Below are 12,712 nucleotides of genomic sequence, written 5' to 3'. Positions count from 1 at the left end.
ACGGTGCTGGCTCCGCTCCTGCACCTTCCCCTCTCTGTGCCAAGCCTCTCGCAGAGCCTGTACCTGTGGGCCTCGTTCACAGGGGCTTTCCCTGTAAGATCTGACGGGCTTCTCTAGTCCTGATCTTTTTAACGGGTGCACTGGTGGGCATTGTATAATGCTGATTTTTTTTTTTTTTCCGTTCAGTCACGTGGCATTAAAACAAACGCGAGTGTAAAGAGTCCGAGCGCACTGTGTCAACACATCCACCTTCACCAACCTGGTTTCTCTGTGACTGGGGAGCAAGAGCAAAAGAATTGGCTTTTATCCCGTCGTCTGGACTCCATAGGGTTCCTGTGATATTTCATTAATATCAAGCAGTCAGGAATTAGCAGCAAATGCCTTTTAATCCCTAGGAAGACAATTGGCTATTTAAAAAAAAAAAAAAAAAGTGCTTAATTTTGGTGTGATTCCTCCTGCTGCTGAGTTGTTGCCCAGCCCAGGCCCAGCAGCGCTGCGGAAGGAACCTGCAGCCCCTGGGGCTGCCAGCTCCTGGCTGGAAACCCGCTTCGCACCGTGGGCTTGGCTCGCCGGGCTCCTTTGCACGGGCCTTGCAGCGTGGGGGGATGCAGCCTGGGCTGCTCCTGCTGCGTGAAGGGTCCCCAGGAACCCCAGCCCGCACGCTTGATGGGGACATGAGATGGGGATGCCGGTGTGACACCGAGCTCCCCCGATGCTCCTTGCTCCTGGCAGTGGCCGTGGCACGGCTGCAGCAGGACGGGCATGGGATGGGGATGCTCCTCCAGCCCACTCGGCTCTCCAGCGGCTGCACTCCTCCGCACAAACGTCCTCCCATTTGTCCCGTTAGTGCCGTCGTTACAAACCAGTTAGTCCCCTACGGAGAGGAAAAGCAGCCCAGCCAGGGCCTCGCCGAGGGGCTGCATGGCCCCGGACCCCTGTGTCCCCCGCCAGCCCAGGGAGCGCTGGGGTAAGCTGTCCTCCCCTCCCGCTTGTGTACTGGGGCTAATTGGTGCAGGGCACCTGGGAGCCCAGCTTCGCACCTTGTTAGCACGGCAATTAGCTCTCTTTACCCTCCTGATTGCTCTTGTGCATATTTGACTCCAATCCATCTTTCCAGCCAGTTATAAATGCAGCACCAGGGAGGTAGGAGGAGTCGAGCTGGGGCAGGGACAGCAGAGCCATGCTGGGGACCATCCTGCTGCTGCTGGCCCTGGCCAAGCCGGTGTGCCTGAGTCCGGCCGGTGCGACGAGCCGGCGAGCCGAGGCACTGAAGAGGCTCCTGGAAGTTTTTGGCATGGAAGACCCTCCGCCCCCTCCTGCTCACGTCAAGCAGCCGCCCCAGTACATGGTGGATCTATTCAACACTGTCGCCAACGCAGATGGTGTCACCAAGAACCCTGACATCCTGGAGGGCAACACAGTCCGCAGCTTCTTGGATAAAAGTAAGGGCGAGCGGTCCCCGCGGTGCTGGGGACGGGGCTGCGGGATGAGGCCAAGCGCGGCCGACGGAGGTGCCGCCCCCAGTTCGGCTCCTCTTCCCAACCCATCCTTCCCACCAGCTCACGGCGAGAAGATGCGGTTCCTCTTCGTCCTCTCCAGCGTGGCCAAGAACGAGAAGATCCTGACGGCAGAGCTGCATCTCTTCCGCCTCTGGCCGAGGGCCACTGACGGGCCCAAAAGGCACCACCTCTGCCAGGTGAGGAGGGGACGGGACAGGGACAGGGATGGGGAGGGGGATGTGCCCCAGCCTGGGCTGCCGCCAGCTGCGGTCACTCGCCTGCAGCGGGAGCACGACCCAAGCGTCGCTGTGTTGCACAGAGAATCACGATGATTTAAACACGGCAGTTTCTTTAAATATCATTCTGGTTTGTGCACACACCAACCAAGGCACCCGCGGGCTGTGACAAATCTAAGCTGACGGCTCCCCCCATCTCCCACCCATTTTTTTTTTTTTTTTTCCCCCCCCAGTACTGATGTCTGGGGTCTTTCCCCTCAGGCAGGACCCGCTGGTGGTAACTGCCCTTTGCTGCCTTCCCCAGGTCAGCGTCTACCAGGTGCTGGAGCAGAGCGAGCCGGATGCCCCGGGAGGGAAGAAGCTGCTGGCAGCCAGGCTGGTCTCGCTGCAGGGCTCGGGCTGGGAGGTCTTTGCCATCACGCAGGCGGTGAGTGCTTCTCCCCTGGTTCTGGCGGCACAGAGGGAACCCCGGGGGGTTTGCGTGACGGAGCTTTTTTTTTTTTTTTAACCCATTTCACCCCCAGCAGCCTTTTGGGCTCCAATGCAATTTGCTATCCGTACTCTCTGCAGCACCGTGGGGGGGATACAGCCTTTGGGAGGGGGGGAGAGCCCCAGACTGGTCCCACTGCTCCGCAGGTGCTGGCTCCGGCCACCGTGTGCCCTGTGCCGCAGCCCTGGAGCAGCACAGCACCCTTCCCACGGCTGCCAGGGCAGCACCCGGGGCTGGGGGACAGAATGTGACCACGGCGGGGGCGGCCCGGTTCCTGCCACCAGCTGCTGACAGGACGCCATGTCTGCTGGCCTGGCACCTGCCCTGGGGACACCGGCGCGGTGCCTGTCCCGGCCCGTGGCACCACCGTGACACTGGTTTGGATCCCCAGGTTCGCGACTGGATGGAAGACGAAAGCAGCAACCAGGGTTTGCTGGTGGCGGTCCAGGACCTGGGTGGGACCCTGCTCGACCCCCCCCCGCTGCAGTTCGCATCCGGCAGGGACCACCACGAAAGCAAGAAGCCCATGTTGGTCCTGTTCACGGATGACGGGCGCCGGGGAGCGTCCCTGCCCGTGGCCGGCTTCCCAGGTGGGTCCCGTGCGCCCCAGCACAGCACCCTTGGTGCTGCCATCCCCTCGCCCGTGGGGTGCTGGGGTGCTCCCCACACGTGGGCTCCTTCAAATCCAAAGCTCCTTCTCCGGCCAGAGGGAGAGGCCGTCTCCTTTCTGGTTTTGTCTGTGCAGGGGTGCCAGCTTGCAGATGTAAATCTGGAATTTGTTGCCTTGATGAGTGCGGCCGTGGGGTTGTCACCTGCCGGTGGCTCTGCCGGGGCTGGTGACAGGCTGTGACCGAAGGGCTCGCTGCAGACAAAACCTGTGGGGAGGGGTGGCCGGGGGTTGGGGGGGGGGAGCTGCAGCACGTTCTCCTTCCTCCCAGGCTCGTGGCTAATGGCATCGGGTGCTCCTTTCTGGCAGATCTCCAGCCTCAGGCTCCCGTTCTTCCTGCCAAGATGTCGGTGCCCAAACTGTCCGGGCTGCGCAGCACGCGGTCGCTGGACCGGCTCCAGCCCTGCCAGAGGCATCCCTTGTCCGTGGACTTTGAGGAGATCGGCTGGTCCGGCTGGATCATCTCTCCGCGGGGGTACAACGCCTACCACTGCAAGGGCTCCTGCACCTTCCCGCTGGGCGAGAACATGCGGCCAACGAACCATGCCACCGTGCAGTCCATCATCAACGCCCTCAAGCTGAGCGAGGGCGTCAGCAGCCCCTGCTGCGTGCCTGACAAGCTCTACTCCATCAACCTCCTTTACTTCGATGATGATGAGAACGTGGTCCTCAAGCAGTACGACGACATGGTGGCCGGGAGCTGCGGCTGCCACTGAGGCAGGAACAGGAAGGTGGAAATGCCGTGGTGGCAGAGGCTACTCCCGCTCCCTCCAGAGCATCTCTGCGGGGGTCGCTGTCCCCCCCCCCTAAAAAGACCAAGGTGAGCAAAGCGAGGGGGTGCCCAGGGTGGCATCACCCCCGGTAGTGCCCAGCAAGGCTCAGGGCTGAGCTCTGATCAAAGCGACTGAATGAGCCCGTGTGACTTGGCAGCCCCAGGGCAACAGCTCCATTTCGGGGTGCCCTGCATGGGGGGGGTGGGGGGGTGTATGTGCAGGTTTTCTTGCCTACGTGAAGGCTTCCCACAGGCTGTACTATATGTATATAGCAAGAGCACTAATATATGACAGAAACTGCCTGTACAGTGTCCTGTAAATGTCTGTACATTTCTGCATTGTTGTGACTTGTGAAATGAATTCAGAAGAACTATTAAACATGCTGTTCTCCGGGGGGCTGCTTGTGGGACCGCTGTGCGGGACGGGGCTGGCCGAGGGCAGGCAAACCCCTGCGGGCATAGGGAGGGTGGGTGCGAGCTGAGAGATGAAGATTCGGTCGTAGCACAGTCTTGGGGAGGGGGTGGGTGTGGGGGGGTGTTCGGTTCCTGAGCCCTGTTCCTTGGAAGCCAAATGATCTCAGGCTCCATCAGCCAGCCCGCGATGTCTGTGTGTGGGGAGATCCCTGAGGAGGTGATGGGGGCAGATGGGGGGATGTGGTGATGCGGTCTGGGTGGTGAGGGGGGGCGTAGAGGTGCCCGAAGGTGACGCTGCCAGGGCAGGTGGGTGGTGGGGAAGGACGGCTCTGGGTGAAGATGGCCGGAGGAGGCTGCGCCGTGCCAAGAGGGAAGGTTCCTTGTGAAAGAGAAATGGGGTGGCAAACAGACCCGACCAAGGTTGTGGGGTCGGTGCTGGGGAAGTGCACAGAGGGCAGGCGTCGGTGTGGGTACCAGGGAGCGGGGTAAGCGCTGGGGGTCAGGGCAGGGGGCCCCTTCTTGCACCTGCTGCCACAGACCCCTGTCCCCTGCCGTCCAGGACTCAGCAGGAGCGTGGCTGTCCCTGCCAGAGGGCTCAGCCCCTCCAAGCCTCTTTCCAACATCAGTGGCTTAACCCTGGTCCCAGGCTGAACCCAGGACCTCCCCAGGAGGGTGCATCCCCCCCAGGAGCCCATTGGCTGGATACGGTCCCACCCTGGAGGGCAAATCCTTCCCCTGTGCCCCACAGACATGCTCCTCACTGTCTGCCACCCCCACCGGGATGTGAACACCGGGCAGAGCCAACCAGCGCGTCCTGAGCGCATGCAGCGGTCCTGGCTCCTCTTGCAACACGCTCAGGGCCAGGCACCTCATCCCAAATCCAACATGCAGCCAGGCTCACCCACATCTCGCGAGAGCCCTGTCCTCCACTGACAGGCAGGAGAGGGGGCTGTGAGCCCTGGGGAGATGCCCTCTCCTCACCTCGGGATGATGAGCAGTTTACTGAATTACACAAAGTGGCTGGCAAATAATCCAAGACAATGAATGGTTTTGGTCTGGTTTATTAAAAGCCTGTTCCTGGGGATGCTCTGGCTGCCTGCTCTGCACCCCCAGGGTGCCCCAGGTTCCCATCGCAGCAGCATCCCCAGCCAGGACCGTGCCCCCAGGCTCCCAGGGAAGTGGGCTTGGCTGGAAGGACTCACGGCTGTAGTCTTTTCTGCAGCCTTCACCCAAATCCCCGCAACGGCCTCAGCCTGGGCTGAACGTCTGCTCAGCTGGGAAGGAGTCACGGGGTCCTGGGCCACTGCCTGGCGGGGGGACGCCGTGTGTCCCACTCAACCTGGGAGCAGAGCTTCATCTCATCACAGGTGTCCACTTCTCCCAGGCTCAGAAAGGTGACAGAGTTCAGGCCCCTGCACCCCGTGCCCTCGGGGTGCCCCAGGCCACGACAGACAGTTATCCTGCCTTGCCGTACAGCATGCTCTTTGGCTGGTTCTTCACTGACGGCTCTGCGGGACAGCAGGTTACACCACACAATATCGAGGAAGGTCACAACGCGATCACGTTTCATCCCTCCAAACAGGCCGAGCCGGCAGCGGCCCCTGCACAACAGCAGCCCCCCCCCGACGCTGCTGTGACAAGCTGCTCGCGGCCCAAGTCGTGGAGCCTCCCCCGGGGACGGGACCTACCGGAGGGACGGCCAGGCTGGAGGGCAGGGTGCGTGTCCAGGGGGTGAAGGGCCGCTGGTCAGTGGTGACAGCGGGGGTCGGCTCTGCAGAACTCCGACAGCTTCTGCAGGACTCGCTCCTTCAAGCAGATCCTCCTGGAGAGCTTGAGCGAGTGGCTGGTCTCGTTCTCATGGGCCTTCAGCTTGGCATAGTAGTCAGAAAACTTGTTGTAGAGGATGGAGATGGGCATGCCGTTGAGGATGATGCCAAAGGAGATGCAAGCAAACGCCACCATCCTGCCGAGCACTGTGTCGGGCACAGTGTCTCCGTAGCCCACAGTGGAGAGGCTGACCTGGGTGAGGAAGGGAGAGGATAAAATCCCATGTGAACAGCAGGCTCTGCCTGCGGGTGCTGGGACTCACCTCCCTCTGCCCCTGCGTGGGAGCTGGGTATCATCTCAGAACGGCACTGCGCTGTGGCTGCAGCCGGCTCGGCTGTCCCTGCTCCAGCAGCCTGCACAGCCAGGGCTCAGCTCCCCGGGGCTGCACCCGGGAGGCTTGGAGAGCCCGAGGAAAGGGCTGGATGAGGCCCTAACAGCAAAGACCAGATGCAAGCCTCCCAGTTCCATCCTCCCCTTCACGCACCTCTTCAAAAGCAGCCGGACATCACTGAGCTGAACTTTCCCCAGCAGCCAGACTGTCTGCCGCAGCTTCCTGCCCCCACCGAGCAGCGGCTCCGGTGCTTCCTGGCCGTCAGCGGCCGGTCCCACAGGAACGAAGCTTCCCAGACCCTCCAGCCAAGGGAAACAGAGGCACTGCCCAGGAATGCACCCGGAGGAACCACGTTTGGATGACAGGGGAGCAGGACTGCGGGGACAGGGTGAGAGTTGAGGCAGAGAGGTTTGGGCTTTGCAGGGAGCCGTGCTGACTAAGAACAGGATCAGCCTCTGGCATTTAAATACTCAAACCTGGTGATTTTTGCACTTCCTCCAGGAGGGGTGAATTTGAAGCAGGCAGCCTGTGGTGGCCAAGGGGGATTATAAGAGCAGAAGTGATCTGCGGGATCATTTCAGCCATAAAGCAAAATGCCCTCGTAACCCCTGGCTCTCAAGTGCTTTAGCTGCTACTCATCTCAGAGTTAATCCCAGGTTTATTATAGCGCTCGGCTCAGCAAAGCTGCCAGCTCCTGGCACAAGCAGGGCAACAAAGAAGGGCTCCTGTCCCCGGCCACAGTGCATCTCACTCCATGTCTTCTCTTGGGGCAGGGGCTGAGGCACGGTGTGACCACGGTTCCTTGGTTCCCACGTGCAGCCCTGGGTCCCCCGGCTCAGCCCCACAAGCTCTGCCTCCCTCGTGCTTCCCAAGCCCAGCCAGGCTGTGGTGCCGCACAAACCCCAGGCTGTTCCCACACCCACGGGGTCTGAACGACGTCCACCCAGCACTCGGGTCCCATGGCAGATAAAGCCCAGGCTGAGTCACGGCCCCCTTGTCACTAATCCAGGCCTGGAGGTTCCCAGGCCGCCACCTCTGTCCCACCATCCCACCCCAGCACCAGCTTTTGAGGCTCTGAGCTTAGTGCAAATCTCTGATTTCTTTTCCAGGCTCTCGGTTTCCCACCGTTACCGAGCTGGAGGGAAGATCGGGCCCTTTTCTGCCTCCTGGCCAGCAGCAGCGGTGAATCCCTCCAGCACCGAGGCAGCCCCTACCCACAGAGACCCACTGCCCCCCTCTCTGGAAGAAGGTGTTCCCACCTTACCGCTGCCCACCACCATGCATAGGGGATACTGGTGAAGTTGGTGCCTGGGACATCATGTTCCACCGAGTGCATGAGAGCAGAGAAGGTGAAGACCCCCATGGCGATGAAGAGGAAGAGGCAGCAAACCTGCTGGTAGCACTGGCGCATGGTGAAGCCGAAGGCCCGGAGGCCGGTGGAGTGACGCGCCAGCTTGAGGATGCGGAAGATCCTCATGAGCTTGATGAGCTTGAGGACTTTGCCCAGCTTGCTCACATTCTCCACCTTGTGCAGTTCCTCGTGGTAAAGCGTGTCCCCTTCGTCTAGATTTTCAAAGAGGATCTGGATGTAGAAGGGCAGGATGGCCACCAGGTCAACGGCATTAAACGCTGCCCGCAGAAAGTTCTTGAAGCTGGAGGAGGAGATGAGCCGCATGAGGTATTCAGAGGTGAAGAAGATGGCACAGATCACCTCCAGCTGCTCCATCCACATCTTCCATGTCTTGTGTTTCATCTCCTCCACTGTGCTCAGTGTCATGCCCACAATGGAGATAAGCACAAAGAAGCTTGACATGACAGCAATGATCTTGGCTGGGACAGAAGAGTACGGGTTCTCAATGAGGTTCCAGATCATCTTCCGAAACCGTCCCAGAAATTTGCCCTCAAACTGCTCTGCTGAGTCCAGGGGCTCCAGTTCTGCCTCCAGCTCCTTCTGTATTTTCAGATTCTCACTGAGTTCATCTTGCTTCTCCTCAAACAGGATCCGGCAACAGCGTTGGGAGTATTTCAGATGAATCCCCCAGTACTCTATTTCCTCCACAAAGTTACTGGGGCACATCTCATCCATTATCCACAGGACCCCGCTGCGGTAGAAGTGGAAGATGTAGTGGAAAATTGAAGGATCTCTGTCAAAGAAGTACTCATTCTTCTGCACTGAGTAATCATCGCAGAGCTGCAGCTTCTTCATAGGGTCTGTATAAAGGGCCAGCTTCCCGAGCCTGGTGATGGGATACCGGGCCACTACCTTGTAAGCTATCTGGAACAATTTGCCACCCACATTAATGTTGAGCAAGTACTTGTTCCTTTGGATGGGAGTCTTGCTTTTCTCCAGGTTTCTGTCTGTCACATTGTGCATGGAGCTCCATTGCTTTACCAGGCTGTCCTGTGCAAACGGGATGTAGAGTTCCTCTTCCTCCAGTGTCCGGCAGCGGCCCCGGCGATCCCCTATCTTCAGGCTGGCAGAGAGACTCGCGCGCCTCATCCCCAGCTGCCTCATTGTGCCTGACCCTCCGGAGCAGCGATCCCCGTTACGGGCTGTGGGACGGCAGCTCTGGCTCCATGGGAATGCTCCCACCAGGCGTACGCTGGCTGGGACAAGTGCTGCGAGCTCAGAGGAGCGGCGGAGAGCTGCTGCCCAGGGGGCACTGGCCGTGCCATGGAGCCACGTGGCACCTGCCAGGTTCCCAAAGCCGATTGCTTATCAGATTGCGGTTTGCATCGTAAGAGTTGGAGGCAGCTAAGTGTCCGCTCCTTAAGACAATAATGAGATTGAAGCACCAGCCCTTTACGTAAGGAACTATTTCCAGCTCTGCACTTCTGTTTTTCCTTATTCTGTTCTTATTAGCTGTTTGCGTTTGCCACATGCTACCCTGTTCCAAGGAGAGCAGCCACCATAGCAAGTTGAAAAGAGGGTGTGAACTTGCCTTGATTTAACCCTGAAAGACCTCCCTTGCCAGGCACAGAAAGGTGCAGACACGCGGGATTTGTATCAGCTTTGTACCCCCACAACAGATGCTGCTCCTGGCACCAGTCCTTCGTTATGCACACAAGCGCTAATGCGGCTGCCCCTGCACCATCAGCTGTCACAGCCCAGAGCAGGGAACTGGTTGTTACCTCCCAGCTCATCCCCCAAAGCCCTGTGGCGCAGATTTACAGGGGACGAGGTGAAGGAACCATCTCGCCCTCCACACAGTGCCCGAGCGGATCCCCAACATGAGCGGTGGCTCCTGCACCGCTGCCCCGTGCCACCTGCGCATCACATCGGCCTTCGGCCCCTCCACTCCCACGGAACACTGGAAATGCAAGCACGCAGTAAAAGTTCCTCTGAACTGTAGGAGAGTAAATAATCCTTTGGATTTGCAAGTAAAAAGGGATCTTTGATGCCTTACCCTGGAACACAACCCTACCTCAGCACATGAAACATCACACTGATTTCCATGAACTGATCTAACTACAGAGCCCTGGGGCACAAAGCCGCTCCTAGGCTGAAAAGCAGCTCAGGCTCCACTACAATTGAAATCTCTGAGCCTCGGGATTAGGACAACAAAAATGCTCCTGGCACCAGACAGAGGAAGGGAAATTGCTGTCACAAACACGGCCCCAAGTTTTGGCACAAGAGCCATAAAAACGCGTTTCTTTCAACCCTGAAACACTCAGCTGAGGGATCAGTAAGCAAAACCTGCGTGATCTTGCAGCGGAAAGAGGCTGCGACTGCTGCACTTACCCACCAGCCTTGCTCCCCATTGCACAACAGACCAGCACATCCCAGCTCAGCAGCTTGGGCTGAGAGGATGATCTGGGACAGGCTGGTGGCAGCTGACCTCTGCCACACGGCCCCCACAGCATGAGCACTTCTGTCAGCCCTGGCTCAGCCCTGTCCTGCTGGGATTTCTAAAGCACCTTCCTGCTCTGCTGGGCTCCTTTCACTTGCTCTAACAAAGAAGGAACAAGCTCACACAGTCTTAAGTTTTTCACCTGATTCTTGGCTAAGCTTTCCACTTGTCGTCTATCCTGCAGTAGCACCCCTGGTGCCAGCGGTTTCTCTGGTCTCCACCCACTCCGCTCCCTGTGTTTCATTTTTTCTATTACAGCTGATGCACGCTGGAATCACTTCAGCCCCAGGCAGGCACGGCAGCACTTGCTTTCTCTGTCTGCCCATGCCAGCCCACCCACCACGAGTCCTTTCCCAGGACATGACAATCCAAAGGTGACACGGCCCCCCTGATTACAGAATTCAAGCAAATGCACAAATCCAAGAAAAAAACAAAAATCCAGAACTCATTAGTTTCAAGTTCTTTATTCTCCTGTGTCATTCACCAACAACTATCTCCATTTGTCCCCTTGGAAACAGAAGCAAGGTTGTGCGCACCCTTGCAAATGACCTCTTGGTACTAAAAATAGCGGCACTGGAATGACCCAGTACTCTGTACCACATAGAGAAGTTTCTCCGGTGGGGTACGGCAGCACACACACGCTATCCAGGAGTAGAAGACTCCTACTCTCAGGCTGACTGCTGCCCGCTTGGCAAGCCAAGTGCTCACCTTTAAGGCACAGAGACCAGCAGCCAAGGCAGCACCTTTCCATCATTTGTGCACCTAGTGAACACTCGTGCAAGGAGTACGTGCTCTACACTGAGCTAGAGGTACTGGTCGGTAATCTGTCGGTAATCTCCTCCTCCCACTGCCAGTTCTGAAAGCATGCAGCACTGAGTTGTTTGGAAAGAGCTACACATGCCACAACACACAGACAGCATTTGATCCAAGACACAAGTTGCTTCAAGCTAAAAGAAAACAAACAAACAAAAAAACCCCAAACAAAACCAAAACAAACCCAACAACAAAATAGCACCAAACACTCAAGACCTCAAGGAATCCCAGCCTGGTTTGGGTGGGAAGGGACCTCACAGCCCACCCAGTCCCACCCCATGCTGTGGGCAGGGACACCCTCCACTAGCCCAGGTTGCCCAAAGCCCCCTCCAACCTGGCCTTGACCACTGCCAGGGAGCCAGGGGCAGCCACAGCTTCTCTGGGCAACCTGTGCCAGGGCCTCAGCACCCTCACAGGGAAGAATTTCTCCCCAATATCTCATCTAAATCTCCCATCCTTCAGTTTATAACCATTGCCCCATGTCCTGTCACTACAGGCCTTGGTAAAAAGTTTCTCTCCATCTGTTTTACAAGCCCCCCTTTATATATTGAAAAGGCACAATAAGGTCTCCCCAGAGCCTTCTCTTCTCCAGGGATTGCCTCAGCCCAGGTGCACTTGACCTTATTGAACTTCATGAGGTTCACATGGGCCCCCTCCTCCCTCTGGATGGCATCCCCTTCCTCAAGTGAATCGACTGCACCACTCAACTTGGTGTCATCCACAAACTTGCTGAGGGTGCACTCGATCCCACTACACACACCACTGATGAAGATATTAAATAGCATTGGTCCCAGTATGGACCCGTGAGGGACACCACTCGTGTCACAACAGTTTTAAGGAAAACAGCTTTAACAGTGTTAGAGAAGCAACACCCAGAGTTCAGCACTGGGGTGGAAAGTGCAGAGATCCTTGTGGGAAGGGAGTGTGTGAGAGGCTGACTTAGGGTGGCAGCTCAAAGCCAGAGCACACAGGAAGCTTTTCAACTGCAGTTGCCCTGTCAGTAAAAGCTTCCTGTACATCAGATTGAGCAGCACCAAAACACTAGTGCAAACATGGAGTCTGATACATCTGGTCTGTGCGGAGTCAGTGAGCTCCTACTGAAATGCATGAGAAAGCCCCTATTCCCTGACAAAATCCAGGGGGAAGAATGGGGCAGGTGAAAAAATGTCTCTTGGCTAGAAGTGGAAGAAAACAGTTGAACAGCACCTAGTCCACCCTGGAGGCAAGAACAATGATGAAATTTCTACCACCTTCCTGAGGGGCAATTTCACAACACCAGGGAAGGTCCTGTGCTATTTCCAGTGCCAACTTAGTCCCACAATCCAAGACCCGTTTCCAAGGGGAGCATCCTCTTGTTATTCCAGTGTAACAACGCAGATCTGAGAGCTTATGTCCAATTCATCATCTGTGGTGAGCAGGAGGGAGACGAGCCTAGTCCCATCTTATCACCTTATGGTAAAGATCCCTGTTACAAGAACAGAAAAAGACCTGGTTTTTGGCAGTCCTTTGGGCAAACTCCTGGTGCGACTTCAGTTTGTGCAAAGGGGAGGAAACCAACCCACACCAGCAGTTCAGCATCTTAGCATGATCACTCAGTGTCCTTGGTAGCAGAGGAGGGACAGAGATTGGCACATTGCTACCAACAGAAGTCAGCATCTTCTCAGATTAGGCTGTGCAACTATCCCTGCAGTCAAGCAAGAGCCTTCATGCCTGATTACGAGGAAGGAAGGGAAGGGAAGAGTTCTGCTGCTTCAGGGCAGACTGAAACCCCAAGCATGTGGCTGACCAGCAGCAGAACAGCTGGGAAAAGCT

General features: G+C 57.5%; 4 protein-coding genes across 7 annotated transcripts in view; 1 reads left to right on the top strand and 3 right to left on the bottom strand.

The window, feature by feature from the left end:
- The first annotated feature begins 1,180 nt into the window (after positions 1 to 1,180).
- LOC104643315 (bone morphogenetic protein 2-B-like) lies at positions 1,181 to 3,608 on the top strand. Its single transcript, XM_075776640.1, has 5 exons — positions 1,181 to 1,442; positions 1,560 to 1,696; positions 2,040 to 2,162; positions 2,617 to 2,815; positions 3,202 to 3,608. The coding sequence occupies exons 1-5, from the start codon at positions 1,181 to 1,183 to the stop codon at positions 3,606 to 3,608; spliced, it is 1,128 nt and encodes a 375-aa protein (XP_075632755.1).
- A 1,515-nt stretch (positions 3,609 to 5,123) lies between these two features.
- Positions 5,124 to 10,408, bottom strand: LOC104638396 (potassium voltage-gated channel subfamily V member 2-like). Of its 2 annotated transcripts, none has more exons than XM_010306176.2 (2): positions 7,501 to 10,408; positions 5,124 to 6,097 (listed from the first exon to the last, which is right to left on the bottom strand). In XM_010306176.2, exons 1-2 carry the CDS (start codon positions 8,749 to 8,751, stop codon positions 5,825 to 5,827), a joined length of 1,524 nt encoding a protein of 507 aa, XP_010304478.1. In that variant the 5' UTR covers positions 8,752 to 10,408; the 3' UTR covers positions 5,124 to 5,824. The 2 variants fall into 2 exon arrangements, 1 of the variants encoding a protein (XP_010304478.1); XR_012832540.1 differs by having other exon boundaries at positions 5,962 to 6,097; positions 6,390 to 10,408.
- Positions 6,225 to 12,712, bottom strand: part of KANK3 (KN motif and ankyrin repeat domains 3) — a 27,613-nt gene continuing 21,125 nt past the window's right edge. For all 3 annotated transcript variants that reach the window (XM_075736286.1, XM_075736285.1, XM_075736287.1), the window contains exon 12: positions 6,225 to 6,234. The gene's annotated coding sequence lies outside the window, so the exon portion shown is untranslated. The remainder of the gene's footprint in view (positions 6,235 to 12,712) is intronic.
- The window catches only part of CD320 (CD320 molecule), a 4,424-nt gene continuing 2,247 nt past the window's right edge, over positions 10,536 to 12,712 (bottom strand). Inside the window, exon 5 of the mRNA XM_075736288.1 lies at positions 10,536 to 12,365. The gene's annotated coding sequence lies outside the window, so the exon portion shown is untranslated. The remainder of the gene's footprint in view (positions 12,366 to 12,712) is intronic.

This window comes from Balearica regulorum, chromosome 26 (assembly GCF_011004875.1).
Source record: "Balearica regulorum gibbericeps isolate bBalReg1 chromosome 26, bBalReg1.pri, whole genome shotgun sequence".
Classification (NCBI taxonomy): domain Eukaryota; kingdom Metazoa; phylum Chordata; class Aves; order Gruiformes; family Gruidae; genus Balearica; species Balearica regulorum.
Note: the sequence above shows the minus strand (reverse complement) of the source record. Positions and strands in the feature narration are given on the sequence as shown.

Bases quoted from the DNA above. Each gene is read 5' to 3' on its own strand.
- LOC104643315 (XM_075776640.1), top strand. From the start codon at position 1,181: ATGCTGGGGACCATCCTGCTGCTGCTGGCCCTGGCCAAGCCGGTGTGC. The intron at 1,443-1,559 runs GTAAGGGCGAGC...CCTTCCCACCAG, and splicing joins CCGCAGCTTCTTGGATAAAA to CTCACGGCGAGAAGATGCGG. The intron at 2,163-2,616 runs GTGAGTGCTTCT...TTGGATCCCCAG, and splicing joins TCTTTGCCATCACGCAGGCG to GTTCGCGACTGGATGGAAGA.
- LOC104638396 (XM_010306176.2), bottom strand. From the start codon at position 8,751: ATGAGGCAGCTGGGGATGAGGCGCGCGAGTCTCTCTGCCAGCCTGAAG. The intron at 6,098-7,500 runs GTAAGGTGGGAA...TTCCTCACCCAG, and splicing joins ATGCATGGTGGTGGGCAGCG to GTCAGCCTCTCCACTGTGGG.